Source organism: Amblyomma mixtum, chromosome 9 (assembly GCF_055824585.1).
Source record: "Amblyomma mixtum isolate Tamu chromosome 9, ASM5582458v1, whole genome shotgun sequence".
Classification (NCBI taxonomy): domain Eukaryota; kingdom Metazoa; phylum Arthropoda; class Arachnida; order Ixodida; family Ixodidae; genus Amblyomma; species Amblyomma mixtum.
Window position 1 is genome coordinate 53,002,395 of NC_143020.1, and position 14,881 is coordinate 53,017,275.

Consider the following 14,881-nt stretch of genomic DNA (forward strand, 5'->3'; position numbering starts at 1 on the left):
GTTTTCGGAATGAAACGTCTTAGTAGTGACACTCCATGTTCCCGAAAAACTATGACTGTTCCGCAACAAGTAGCTCACCGCCCCATGATGCTTTGAGCGTCCATGGTGGCTGAAGGGCAGCGCCGCCAGCTTTCCCTCTGGGTAATAGTAAGAAACTCTATGGGTGAGAACAGCCTGGCCGCTGGCCAGTAATCTGTCTTCATTCTGTAGTGCACCAAGTTTGTCAGATGGAAAGAAGAACTTTGTAGAATGTAATTACAAATGCAAACAAGGGAGGAAGGCCCAATGAAAGAAGATGGGGCGTTGTATTTGCAAGGAGCATTCATAGAGTTTTCTCACTTTCAGGCGCTTAACTTTTCATTCTTTTCATTCTGTTATCCTTTTTCTTCTTTAAACCTTGCTGTTCCCTTATTCCTGGGTGCATTTTATGCCGCTCCCATCTTGCCTAATGATCGTGTGTTTTGAGGATGATCCCATTGGCTCTTCGTGAAAGGTCTTGTTAGGGAATTTGGCCTTGCTGTTGCTATCGTGCTTCCACAGTTTATGACTGCAGGTCTCAGTAATGGAAGCAGCGTGTGTAAGCTGACGGCTGAGTAACATAGTCTTCTGACCTTAGTCTTGCTTGCGGCCTGTCATGCAGAAAACAGGCAGTGGGTCAGCACTGATGGCAGGATTTGGAGCTCTCTTAGATGTTGCATCTGTTTAGAACCCCTTTCAGGAAACATCTCCGTGCATATCCTCGGAAAGCTATCGGGGCAGAGCCGATGAAAAGCTTGTGCCCGGCAGACATCTTTCGCAACCGACGGGAAGGTCTCTTCGGCTCGTGACTTGCCAAAGAGGAGCCCGCTGCCATCTTGAGAACTGCACGCATTGCAGTGCGAAGAAGAGGAGGAGGAGACTTGCCTTGGAAAGTGATGAGGTGGCGGGGTGGGCCTTGGAGAACCCGTCCGAATATTTATACCTGCTGCAGCCTCAGCGACAACAGCTGCGATTTTGGAATGGGACCGATGCATCTTCCGAGGGCCACTTCTTCTCCGCACGCACTGTGGCACAGTGAGGGAAGGGTTTGTTGGTGTCTGCTGCACTCTCTCCCCTTTTCCCTCTCTCCCTGCAGTGCCAGGGAGGGAGAAGGGAAATGAGCTGGGGGCTCGAAGGGTTTCGAGCTGGCGCAGCGCCAGCAGCTTGTTTTTCGGCAGCTGGTTGTTGGTTCCGCAAACAGAACGATGCCGCCTCTTATACTACCTCTCTCTTCCTCTCTCCTTGCACCCCCTCGCTCGTTCCTTTGTCGTTTTTGGTCCCTGCTTTAAACCGCTGGCCCTCAGCGACAGTTTGGGGGGGGTGGGGGGGGACTCAGCTGCTTCAATGCATCTTGTTGTCCCGTGAGGCTCGCCTTTGGTTCTTCTCTTTCGATCTGTTTGTTTATTTGTTCTTCCTAACCCTTCGTACATCGCTGTTGAGGGGTTTGCGGCCACTTGTCATGCTTCTGGCCTTGTCTCCTGGAACAGCACCGATGGGGCCCGTTTTAGTTGCTGCTGTTGTCGCAGCGAGCCACCAGAGTTGGCCGCCTTGCTCCTGTGAGGGCTGCTGGCGCTGCCGGATTTGGAATGATTCCATTCGTCTTCTCTCTTTGCCAAGCTGGGACTGGAACGACGGCAAAAGTTTGGAAAGTGGTAAATTAATGGACTGGAGTGAAATGGGAAATGGCACAGTATACAAATGAGCACGGGCCTGTGGCAGGAACGCTCTCACTCCGAAATCGGTGACAATTTATTGCTTTCTCTTATAGTTGTAGCTGGACGTGGGACTATCTCGGGAGGTAAGCGAGGACGACATTGTCGTAAGTCATGACCAGAAACTCTAATGCTAACCTGCTAGTTGACGAAAGTGTTCTCTAGGTTGCACAGGGGTGACCTCGGCAAGATGCTTTGTAAAGTTGCGCTCTCAGATGGTGGATGGATGAGTGGGCATCCCCAGCAACACAGCTAGTTGGCCCAATATTGGAAATGTATTGGTAAAAACCAGTCCTACAAACGACCAGGGTGACACCAATCATTTCTAATATTGGGCCAATTACCAACGCTGCTTGGGATTGTACAGCTGTCAATCTTGCTTGTTCGCTCTGAGGAAAGTGCAGAAAGTCTGGAAGTACCTTTGTTTTTTTTTATCTCCATAAAGGGACACTGATGACGAATTGCAGTTGGCCTGTACCAATAGGTTCCAGTGTTCTGATGACAGACGCGCTGCTTTCACTAAAAATGGAGCTTTCATAAGCTAGTCAAGGGCTCATGAAACGAAGCACAGGCATATCCGTCACGCGCCGTGTTTGAAAGCAAGCTGCGGTGACGTCAGTAAGCTGGGCTACAGCGTTGTTCACTTTCAAGAGGCTATCATGGAATCATTTTTGGTCTTGATGTCATGAATTTAAATTGAATGGCGGGGACAAGAATGTCCCAATTTTTAATATAATTTTCTCAGAAATAAGTGTGTCTTTTGGTGCCAACAAAACATGTACTTAGCCAAAAGAAACATACACTAAAGTTTTACTAAGAACAAAAGTTGCATGGAGTTGTCCTCTCGATGCCCCCTTTGAGATGAGTACTGATGTGGACTGCTGAGGTGGATAAGCGGCGAAGTAAGAGCACACGTTTGACCTCGCTTACACTGAACTTGGCAAAGGCAAGATGGAGTGCAGGTGCGTCAGTTAACAGCACTAGCCAGCTCCAGTGTTTAGCAATTTGAATGATGACTCATTTCATGCTTTGCAGCAGTCAGAAATACCCATCATCATCATCATCATCATGACTATTCCCGCTGCAGGGCAAAGGCCTCCCCCACGTCTCTCCAACTAACGCTGTCCTTTGCCAGTTGCGGCCGCCGTATCCCCGCAAACTTCTTAACTCTTTCGCTACCACGGAAAAATGGACGATTTGGAGTGTATTGAAAGAAAAATTTTTTTCACAAGAACTAACACACCCAGCACATATTGCAATGCATGAAATTGTAGCTTATTAGTTATAGTACTTCTGAATGAAACTAACAGAATAGTTGTGTGTGCAAAAGTAAATTAACATTTATTTGTGAAATTTGCTAAAAACACAAAAAAAGTATATAGGAAAAACAAAAATTACCGGCTGCACTAAGCCAGAACTTGATTAGAGGAAAACTGAAATATACAAACTGTTGCACATGTTTATAGCTCTCATTATTCACAGTTTCAGCTATGAGAAAAAATTACTGCACTTTTCATGGCCTGTCAAGTCAGGGGTCATGACTGTGGTGCCACTGTGAAGAGCAATCAGGGGTGAAGATGTGAAGCAGAGGTAGACTGACAGGTGCTTCACTTAAGGTTTTATCTTTGTTCCTCCCTTGTTCTCTGATAGCCGAGCTTGCAGTTTCTTCTTTTTTTTTCAGTTTTTTCGGTTGGTGTTGAATGGATTCCATGGGAGGATTGGGGGCGTGGACTTCTTTTCCCTCATCATACCCGAAGATTTCTTGAATGAGCTGCTCCCTGAAAGCCAGCTGATAAAATTTGGCATTTTAGGCAAGCTCTAAAACATCAGGAGCGATGAAATAAGTTTTATCGATGTGGTTCGAAAGCCAGGACACTTTCCAAGTCTCGCCAATAGATGCTGCCGCCACTGAATGACCCGGGTCCATTACGTTCAAAAAAGCAAAGAAAGCGAAAAACCAATTTTGAGAAATGATTTTTGATGGCAGAGGGCCAGAATAGATTATTCTGGTATTTCAGTAGAGATATAGTCGTGGCAGGTCAACAATTCCAATGTATATGATGATTCCAATGAACATCAGCATCTCGAACAGATTCACGTCTTCCCATGAGCTGTCACGCTGAGCGTATGTTTGCTTGCTCAAAATCTTCATCCATGCATACTTATTAGTGTTTCCGCACATGGTCTTCATCATTTCCGCCATGAAGAGCATCAAAAAAAAGTCGAGAGGTCGAGCGAATCTCCGAGCGTCGCTCCGCAGCGATGTGCCGATATGGACACCTAGCCGTCGTCTTGGCTGAAAAACGCGACATGACCTTGAGCATTTGGCAAACTGTCTTCGCCATACGTTGTGAAGACCCTGAAGCACAAAAATAAACCACTGTCATCAATTACAAACTGCGCTGACGTTCCAGGCGCCCGAGGTGAAGTCTCGCTGTCGGAACCGAAATCCGGCGTTTGTACATTGTTGCCCGACTAATAACCGCTGCTTTCGTCGCAAAAAACGAAACTGAAACCGGCTGATGTGCTCGGTGTCAACTTTCGCTTTCGAGGAGCGCGCGGCAATACGGACGCCATTTTCTCCGGCTGACGCTGCTGCGGCTGTTCAAAGTTTTATTTTTCACGGCGCCCCCTCATGTCAAAACACTGAAACCAAGGCTGCATTCGAAAGAGCTGTTGTTGAGGCTTGCTAACTAGATGGCGGAGCACGTCCACGACGCTCCAAGAGGAGCTTTTTTGCGCGGGCGATTTGAATCGATCATATGCGAACGATGGCCTATGGCGCGGTAGCGAAAGAGTTAATTAATCGCATCTGCTCACCTAACTATACCTATATATCAGCAGAACATGTTCAGAGGTTTGCCTCGTTGCATTAATGTTATTGTGCAAAAAGAAACAGTGGACAAAATCAATTTTTGTTCATCGTATCTTACCCTATTTGCTTTCTTCTGTCAGTTCCATCTTCAGTTTTGCCCTTTGACAACATGCCAACTGAACCGTTTCATAATTTTTTCTGAATTTGTTGGATGTGTTCTTGATTTGCAACTGCCATGAGCGTGCACTGTTTCAGGCGTCAAAAGCACATATGAGCATCAAATTTGTGTTCTGTTTCGGACAAATGTGGCCATTACTTCAGTGTGCAAAGTAAACCAACGCTGATAGATTTCAGTGCATGTAACGGTAACGTCAGCACTGTGTAAAAATCTATAGGGACCATGTTTTTAGGGCACGCAGCTTGTTGCATTTGCCAATAACTATTGCATTCTCATCCTTGCTTCCTCAGCCTCCCTCTGGTTTGTGTCGTTGCAGATAGGAAGTTCGATTGTGAAGTAGTGATACGTTGGGCTGTTGAGCATTGTACTTAAACCTCCCTCTGGTTTCTGTCATTACAAACAGGAAGGTCGATTGTGTGAAGTAGTGATGCGTTGTGTTATTGAGTGTAGTAGTGACTGACTGGAGCTGAAAACCTCTCTGTCCAACCTTTTGCAGGGGTCCGGTTAGACAGGGTTCGTGGTGGCCGCCAGAAGTACCGGCGCAGCACCGATGGCCCCTACCATGTCCAGGCGCTCACCCCAAAGAAGGTCTCCCTCGAAGGTCAGTCGATCCATTAAGGGAACATCAACGCCATACTGCTTCTTCCTTGCTGAAGAACGGGGCTGTTGTGGTACAGTGTAGGCCTTGCGGCTGCTCCGTCCTCGTAAAGGCTTAACCTCACTGATTGCGAAGCTGAAGGCTCACAACATTGAGCCTCTTATACAGCGACAGCTGTTAAAGGCATATTGCACAGTTCTGCAGAGTTGGTGTTGACGTTGTCGGCGTTACACAGTGCCACAATGATGGGCCAGCATGCAATGGTGTCATGCATGACATCGCTGTACCATGCCATGGTAGGGCACTACACTGAGTGACAGCATATTGACATCACGTGCACTCTGCCAGAGAAGAATGAACAGATTATATTCAGCACAGCAAATAGCTGTCGCTGAATCTAATTTTACACACTGGTAACTAATCCTGAGAGTTTTTAGTGTGGTAGCTCTACTAGGCGCATTTTCTGATTACAGGCATACATACGCACATATGTCCCTGAAATGTGCTTTGCGGCAGGCAGCCCATCTGCCCCTGGATTGTGGGCAGGTCGCCAGGTGTGAAGGGTACACCTGGGTGAAGGCCTTCAAGGTAAATGCTTTCAGGGTAAAGGCCTTCGGAGCAAATGCCTTTATGGCAAAGGCCTTTAGGGTGAGGAGCTTCATGGTAAATGCTTTCTGAGTAAAGGCCGTTAGGTAGAAGGCCTTAATGGTAAAAACCTTTAGGTCAAATGCCTTTGGCATGTAAGGACCTTAAGCGCCCAGTGTAACTAGTGCTACCGCACGTTATTCCGCGCTCAGCCATGCTAAGCCGTCTGGTAATTTTTTTAGAGTGAAAGCTCTATTACCACGTCTCCCAAGGTCAGTCTTGATGCGCATTTGACCTTGAGGCCCCGGAGCACAGGTAAACCATGTGACTCACCTAGTAGAGACGCACTTGTGCGTACTCGTCGGCTGTGCAGCTGTGATACTACGTGATTAGGAGAGGGCAGGCTGGGAGAGGGGCAACTGCGCGCGTTAGCCGGCTTCGCCGTTGTGATACCACTTTACTAGGAGAGAGTGAAACAGTTGTTGCGTCGGCAGTTTCTCCTTCAGTTTTGCCGTGGATGAGGCGCGCGATGGCCCGAGTGTGTCAACTCTTTGGCGTCGTCGTCGAGCCGCGACCGATCACCCAGTCGATATAGCTCACCGAGAAGGTGTACTGCAGAGGACACGATCTAAACGAGCCGCTGAAAACAAGGAGCAGCGAGAAGCTAGACTTGCGAAGCAACTGAAGCATCTCCGGGAGGGAAAGGCCAAATGGCTAGCACGGCGGAGGCTGCCGCTGCTAATCAGAATTAAATTAGAATTGGCTCACCAAGCCCAACACAACTTTCGTTCTGTATAACTAGGTTTAGAAGGGTTAAACCTCACCAGATTCTGTTTTTCTTTCCTCAAAATAATAATTATTAGGCTTAGGGGCAAGGTGCTGGTGGCAGCATCTGTACCTTGCCAGTGCATGCATGTGCACAGCTGCAAAGTGGAGGTGGAGGGGAGGAAATGGGCAGGCAGCTTATTGTAATGGTGATCTCCGGGAACTGACCTTTCTGAAACGTTTTTGCAATACAGTGACAGTTTCAGTGACCCTGCGAAACTTCGTTAAGACGTCAGAATATAGGCCTGCTGGCAACGGAAACAGCCGTAAAATGTCTGTGGGGGTCGCAAAATGCTGTGGCCTGTTCGAGTCACTAGGACGTGTGCTATCTTTTGCAACTTCAGCATCAAGTGGCTGATGGCGTTGTGGATCTCTGACGATCACTGCAGACAATGTGATAATCTCGGCGCTGGTACACTGTGAGCCGGAGCCGCTGCTGGCGATCACCAATGGGTCGTCGTCGCCACCCCTGGACACCCACTACAAGACGGTCAGCGTCCTGAGCGAGCTGGTCGACCGGGAACTGGTGGCCACCATCTCCTGGGCCAAGCAGATACCCGGTGGGTGACCAATAACGAGATGAAAAAAGAAGACTTTAAGATCACTGCGGCAACCCGCATTGGAGCAATGCGAAAGCAAGATGTCCACATACTATATCGACGTCCATGGCTATTGACGTCCAAGTGTAATTTTCATACTGAAGACATAAAACTACGCAGGAGACAGGACACAGAAAAGATGCAGACAGGACGAGCGTAGACTAACAACGCGAGTTGTTAGTCTACGCTCGTCCTGTCTGCATCTTTTCTGTGTCCTGTCTCCTGCGTAGTTTTATGTCTTCAGTATGTCTTACCAACTAGCCTCTCGTCACACACTTCTGTAATTTTCACGTGTAATTAAGTAATTACAAAACTCATGAACCAAATTTTTTCCTACAGCAAGATCTCATCATCATCATCATCAGCCTGACTGCGCCCACTGCGGGGCAAAGGCTTCTCCCATGTCTCTCCAATCAACCCTGTCCTTCGCCAGTTGCGGCCACCGTATTCCCACAAATTTCTTAATCTTATCCGCCCACCTAACTTTTTGCCGCCCCTGCTACGCTTGCTTTCTCTTGGAATTCACTCAGTTACCCTTAAGGACCACCGGTTATCTTGCCTTCGCATTACATGCCCTGCCCAAGACCACTTCTTCCTCTTGATTTCGACTAGGATGTCATTAACCCGCGTTTGTTCCCTCACCCACTCTGCCCGCTTCCAATCTCTTAACGTTACACCTATCATTTTCCTTTCCATAGATCGCTGCGTTGTTCTTAACTTAAGCTGAACCCTCTTTGTTAGCCTCAACGTTTCTGCCCCATAGGTGCTATGTGATGAGCAAGATCTCATCACGCACTATCTAACACAATCAAACTTTTGCACATTTGTCTTTATTGGACGACACAATCATGCAGACAAGTTTTGATGACGCGACATAGCCTTCTAATGCTTTCGCATTATTAATTGCCCATTAGGCATTTTTAGGTGACTTTTGCCAAAAAGTAACGTAAATGTGAAGCATCTTTCCTGCTTCGTGTTTTTCTTGTTTGTTTCTGATTAAGAGCAAGACGTCCTGAAAGCAAACATGCGGCTTATAGTGTGCGCTTTTTCCACATTACCGAAAAACTTGTAAAACCACTTTTGCTGCCCGTTGTTTCGCATTGTCTTTGGATAGCCATTTTAAACAAAGGTTGTGTCACTCTCGACGGCTGCCATCCTGCTTTGTCTGATGTGATTGCGAGTTCAGAGAGCACCGGGGTAGCAATCTCCTGTTCCTTCGTTTAAAGTCTGCTCCACTTTCCTTGCCTTTCTTGAAGGGGTTATGATGCTAAGAAGGATTCCGTTTCATTTCTCTGCCCTTTTGCTGGAATCCAGGCTTCACTGACCTGACGCTCAACGACCAGATGCGCCTTCTACAGACCACCTGGGCCGAGATCCTCTCCCTGGCATTGGCCTACAGGTGAGGCACACCTTCTCTTAGTGTGCTTGAAGAACATGTCTCAGGAACACGTTTGGAACACGCCTTTACTTGGGAGTGTGTTTTGTGTTTAAAGGGACACTGAGGAGAAATTGAAGTTGGCTTGTATCGACAGAATACCAGCTCCTGATTGCAAAAACGCCACTCATAGTGACTACAAAGCTCTTGTAACGTAGAAAAGAGCAAGAACCAGAATACAGGTATCGCCACCACAGGCCAAACTCGCAAGTACAAGCATGATGACGTCATAGGACAAGACAGTGTTGCTAGAACCAATGGCTCTAGCAGCACTGGGACATGAGAAGCTACAAATCACTGAGGCGCAGCCAATGCATGCGCAAATCTCCTTGACGTCGCCGAATGGTGCCACGTACCCGGCAGCTACGCGCGTGCCTGCAACATCGGGACCAATCAGTGCCTGCTCACCGGCGGTAGGCGGGCTCCCGGTATTCCGCTAACGGTAACAAGGTACACAGTATGCTAAAGGTGTCTATTTGCGAGAACTTCGTTGACGACTTCGAGAACGGCATCCATCGTAACGTGGGAAAAACGGCGGTGCAAACGGGAACGAAGCGACGGTAGCGACGGCCGCAATAGCCGATAAATGCTTTCAACGTGCAGCCGGCGGTAGCTTTCTTTTCGGCTGCTGCTAGGCCGCACTGCTGGCCGCCAGAAATCACGGAGTCTGCGATACGTCATGTGCACGCCATGTTTCACATCACTTAGTCCTGTGTCGTCATAAGAGAATCCCAAGTTTGCATCAGAGCAGCGGGTAAAACTTTTCAACTTCAAATCCAAATTTCTTAGAAATAAATGCATCTTTCGCTGCCGGCCAAGTGGCAACAAAGCCATGAAATTCCGAACTATTGGATTTTGCTATAAAAAAATATTAATAAAAATAATAAATAATAAATAAAAATATTAACTCTAACAAGTGTAACTTAATGCATGTATCTCGAATTAACTCTAATGTTTCTTCTTATATTCTTCAGGATTCCCCGCTTGAACAGGTAACATCTTACAAATACTTGGGCGTCTTATTTTCATCCAAATTATCATGGGAACAGCACATCAACTATATAACTAGCAACGCTAACAGATCTCTAGGCTATCTGAAACGTAATTTTGCGAACATTTCTTCATCTCTTAAATTACAATTTTATAAAACACTTATCCGTCCAAAGCTTGAGTATGCTGCTTCTGTATGGGATCCCGGCCTTGATCATCTGGTAACAACCATCGAAGCTCTTCAGAATCGGTCTGCTCGCTACATTCTCAGTAATTATCATCGTACTGCCAGCACAACTAACATGAAAAACACATTACACCTACCTCCACTCTCCTTGAGACGTCAGATACAGCGACTTTGTTTGCTCCATAAAATATACTACCACGACACACTTCACAATCTTTTACTCCACCGGCCCTCTTATGTGTCACATCGCGTGGACCATCGTCATAAAATTGGATCTTTCGCATGCCACACGAATACCTTTCATAATTCATTTCTCCCGCGCTCAATAACAGAGTGGAACCACCTTCCCGAAGATCTTGTGTCTATTACTGATGTTACATTGTTCAAAAATGCCTTAAAAGCTCATTTTGGTGTTCCTGATTAATCGTTACGCACTGCTTATTTATTTTTTACCCCCGTATTACTACTTGTATTGTGTTCTACAGTTATATTTTGGTGTTCCTTACTTGTAGTACTTGTATTGAATTCTTGGATGTTTATTGTTACCTTCTGGTGTTCCTTACTATTTTTGCACTGTTTTTGACACCCCTATATATATGTGTATATATTTGTATATATATATATATATGTGCCTGTGCTTTTATCTTAATTATGTTGAGTATTCCACTCCCCTCTGTAACGCCCGACCCGGGCCCTGAGGGTATTCGAAATAAATAAATAAATAAATAAATAAATAAATAGAGCTCTCCTCACTGTCCCTTTAAGAAACACCCTTTCATTGGGTTGTCTGGGGGTGTGCAGGAACACCTTTTGTTTGGGCGTCTTTTTGTGTTGTTGGACGTCACTTGGCGCAGTCTCACATGATGAATGGCTTCAGAGCTTGCACACTAGTAGTTGGTATAGCACGGGGAACGGTTGTTGGTTGTTGAAGGTTTGATGACAATTGACTGAACTAATTTTTTAAGTTTTATAGGAGCCTTTAAGTGTGGGCTTTTATGTTACATATCCAGGGAGTACTTTACACTCCTCGCATTGTAAATTAATCTGTACGGTAAAACCTCTTCAATTTAAACTAGGTTTATTACAAATCCAGCTTAATTCAAAGGTTTTTTCATTTCATTTCATTTATTTTACCCTCAGGGCTTTCGCATTACAGAGCGGGTTTAAACATTTGCCATGCAAATTTTGCTGGATGATTTGAACAGCCAGCACTCCCCTACCCGTATAATTCATTGATTTTGACCATGGCCTCCGAGGTTTTGTGCACATCTGTGATCCGCGTCACGCCAGCTGCCAGTCTTGGAGGCTAGCTTTTAGTTGGCAGCGCTACCACCAGGTGCCTGTAGGTCACAATTTTTGTGCTTCCGTTTCCGCTGTTTCCTGGTCCAGCTTTGCTGCCGTGGCGTTTGATTGTTGTATGCCGCGACCAGACATGCTCTGTGCTCTGCAGGCTACTTTGTTCTTGAGCACGTGCATGGTTTTGGTGTTAAGAAAATGCCCAAGTACAAAACTCTGGATCTCTGGCAGAAAGTGTGCCCAAATTGAGGAGGTTGAGAAATCGAGGAGCTCCAAAAGCGCAGCAGAAAAGCACAAGGCACCTTTATCAATGCCTTTTGACGATATTGAGAAACAAGACAAAGATTGTTGTGCTCGACAACATCGGCATTGCAAAAAGTATAAGTTGGCTCTGCTGCTTCAGCAGTACGTGGAGGACGATGTTTACAACTTGGATGAGGCTCTATTATTCTATAAACTGCTAGCAACGAAGACGTTTGCCCTCAAAGGATGTGGTTGTCACCGGAAATAAACAACCCAAGGACAGGATAAACATTTTGTTTGGCGGGAATACGACCAGTAGTCAGAAACTCCCTCTGCTGATCATTGGAAATGTGGAGAAACCTCAGTGCTTCAAGAATTCGCAGCTACCTCATTAGGATGACGTGCTGTACAGAATTAACAAGAAGGCTTGGATGACGGCAGTTCTGTTCGAGGAGTAGGTGAGGAACCTTGACCGTAAGCTTGCTGCTGCTGGCCGTTTTCGTTGTGGACAACTGTCCAGCCCACACTGACATCCAGAACGTGAAAGCAGTTAGACTTGTCTTCTTGCCCCCGAATCCTACAGCTGTAGTGCAGCCTATGGACCAAGGCGTTATTCTGCAAGCGAGGAAGATTTATCGCTGCTATTTGCTGAAAGGACTCTTGTTGTGCTATGGTGATTACAAACAATATTCTGTGGACTTTCTGGGTGCCACTTGCCTATCATGCATGCCTGGAAGCAGGCGGAGGGAGAGATGATTAGGCGTTGCTTCAAGCACGCTGGGTTTTCCAAGCAACAAGATGATGGTTCCGATGATGTATCTGATGGCATTTGTGCACTGGATGGTGAAGGAGAGGTATTGTGTGCACGCATGACCGACTTCGGCGAAAGAAATGGCGGTGGGAGCAACGGATTTAACTTCGTGAACTATTTGAGCACCGAATTTGACGTGCAAACGTCTTATGGCGACTTGGACATGCGACAGTGGGCCTTCCAAGAAAGATGAAGGTGATGTTGAGTCCACCCAAGCACCAGCTTTAGCTGCATTCGTTGAGTGGGTGAATGCTGTGCAGTTTTATGGAGTGCATTGGTGATAACGGCGAAATGCTGCATATTGTTAGCCAACTGGAGGACGCGACTTATGGTGTCACTAGCTACTGAGCCAAGACGCATCGATGACTACTTCGAGTGAACGTCTTTCAGGTGAAATAAAGGTGCAGTGTTGATACAGCCATGTTTAGCACGTTTATTTCTCGTTTTGTAGTGTGAGCTACATTGGCCACAGTCTCGCCGTTTCGCGTGCTCCCTCCGTCGACCATAGTGCACATGCGCGAGGAGCAAGTGATGTCACTACGCGCACAGCTGGCGCGCCTCGCTGTGCGTGTTTGCCATCGCCGCGCGCTCTCGCCGCTGCCGCCGGCGCAGAGCCACGTGACGTCACAGCTCACGCTACGTACATCGTGGCATAGCTGAGCTAAGCCACTGCCAATTTTTTCGTCTGTTTTTATAATGTGAAAACCTGGTTAATTCAAAGATTTTCTTGCGGTCCAAAGGACTTCGGATTAACGAGGTTCTACTGTATTACTGTCCCATGCTGGCAGGAGTTACCCTCTCACTACATCCATCGTCTTGCAACGTTTAAGTAAATACGGTTAAGTTTTATGTAACAGTCGTAAAGAGGCCTTTAATTGAGTGTTTCGAAGAAACTGGCATAAAAGCATACTTTAAGAAATGCACAGAGGGAAAAACTTTTTGCTGGCGATGTTTAATTGGGCATGCTTCGTATGTGAGGTAAGTCTTCCGTTCATTGACAGAGTGCTGTGTATGAACGAGCCCAACCTGCAGCATAGTGTTTTCTGTTTGAAGGAATGCCGAGAGGAAAAAGTGTCCCTTGATCAGAATAAGAGGGGTCATCGCTCCAGGTGGTCGAAATTTCCGGAGCCCTTCACTACGGCGTCCCAATAGCCTGAGATGCTTTGGGACGTTAAACCCCACAAACTACAAACTTCATAGCCAGAGTCACTTTGGAACCTTAAACTCTCACCAACTACAAACTTCACAGCCTGAGTCGCTTTGGGATGTTGAACCCCCACAAAGCAGAACCAGAGCACCCTGACTGCTGTGCGTGGTTCGTGACGCAGGTCTTGCCACCTGAGCCCCCCGACGCGGCTCATGTTTGCCTCGGACCTGCTGGTTGACGAGCGGCAGGCGTCCGAGTGCCGAGCGGAGGAGCTCTTCCTACACACAGCCCACCTGGTGAAGCGGCTCGAGGCCCTCTCAGTGTCGCGCGAGGAGTTCCTCGCCCTCAAGGCCCTGCTGCTCACCAATGCTGGTCAGTGCTTTCAGCGGAGAGGAGAGTTACGACTCAGCAGTCCAGCTTCGGTCACTACCGTATTTACTCGCATAATGATCGCACTTTTTTTTTTTCCAAAAAATTGACGCAAATTTAGGGGTGCGATCATTACGCAGGGTAAATATTTAACAAAAATTTTTGAGCCCCGAAAACGCAATCAAGTTCCAGGTCAGACTATCCTTGTCACTTGGGCGCGCTACTCGCGGTTACGCCGCTAAACGCGGTTATCACGAACCGAGCTCGGTGATCTCGGCTTACTTCGTTAACCGAGAAGATAGAGTGCGACAAGTGCATGGGCTGGCCCACTTCAACAACGTAGTTTCTTCGAAATAAATCACGTTCCAAGAGCAGCGCATCGAAATAGGCAGCCTTCGGTCTCGTTCGATGGCGCAGCAACAGCGTACAACAGCAACGTCCCGTGGTGCTCAAGCTATGCATTTTACCGCCGTTATGACAAAAAATGTCCGGTCCCTGCCGCATCGTTAAAGTAGGCGACAAATTCCGAACGCTCGCAGCACCAGATTCCGCGAGCTTACCGCAATGATGCCGCCCGCGAGCGCGGCAGACAACGGCGCTCTGTACTCCCTAGTCGTCGCTAGGCCTAACTTGTTTCATATCGAAGCCACAGTGGACGGTGCTTTTGAACTGACCAACGATATAATGAATGTTCTACTTATAATGCTGCCTTACTGACAACCTAATTGTTTCGTATTAAAAGAAATATATACGATCGATTTCAACGATGCCTTAGCAGCGGAGCTGGCGTGCAAGCAGATCGGGTCACTCGCACTGCAAAGGCGGCAGCTGCTACGCGGCTGCGAACGTAAAACTAGCTTGTATCGCAGTTATTACTCCTACCAGTAACTCGGTACAGGCCAGGGATCCTCAAGGAGGATTCATTTTTGATGTTCCCGTATCCCAGGGCTTATTATTTACGAGAACTATAAAGTTTAGCCGGATCACCGCGTCACTTCGTTGCACCGCAACCCAGAATGGTGGCAAGCCTTGCAACAACAGTGAACCGTGATTCGAGATTACCGCAGATAAGT

The 14,881-nt window shown here is 47.1% G+C and overlaps 1 protein-coding gene across 1 annotated transcript in view; it reads left to right on the forward strand.

Annotated features, from left to right (window-relative positions):
- The window catches only part of LOC149329009 (steroid hormone receptor ERR1-like), a 56,203-nt gene that overhangs the window by 27,257 nt on the left and 14,065 nt on the right, over positions 1 to 14,881 (forward strand). Inside the window, exons 5-8 of the mRNA XM_089560063.1 lie at positions 5,220 to 5,324; positions 7,121 to 7,291; positions 8,645 to 8,729; positions 13,621 to 13,811. Of these exons, the coding sequence (XP_089416189.1) occupies positions 5,220 to 5,324; positions 7,121 to 7,291; positions 8,645 to 8,729; positions 13,621 to 13,811 (552 nt within the window). The remainder of the gene's footprint in view (positions 1 to 5,219; positions 5,325 to 7,120; positions 7,292 to 8,644; positions 8,730 to 13,620; positions 13,812 to 14,881) is intronic.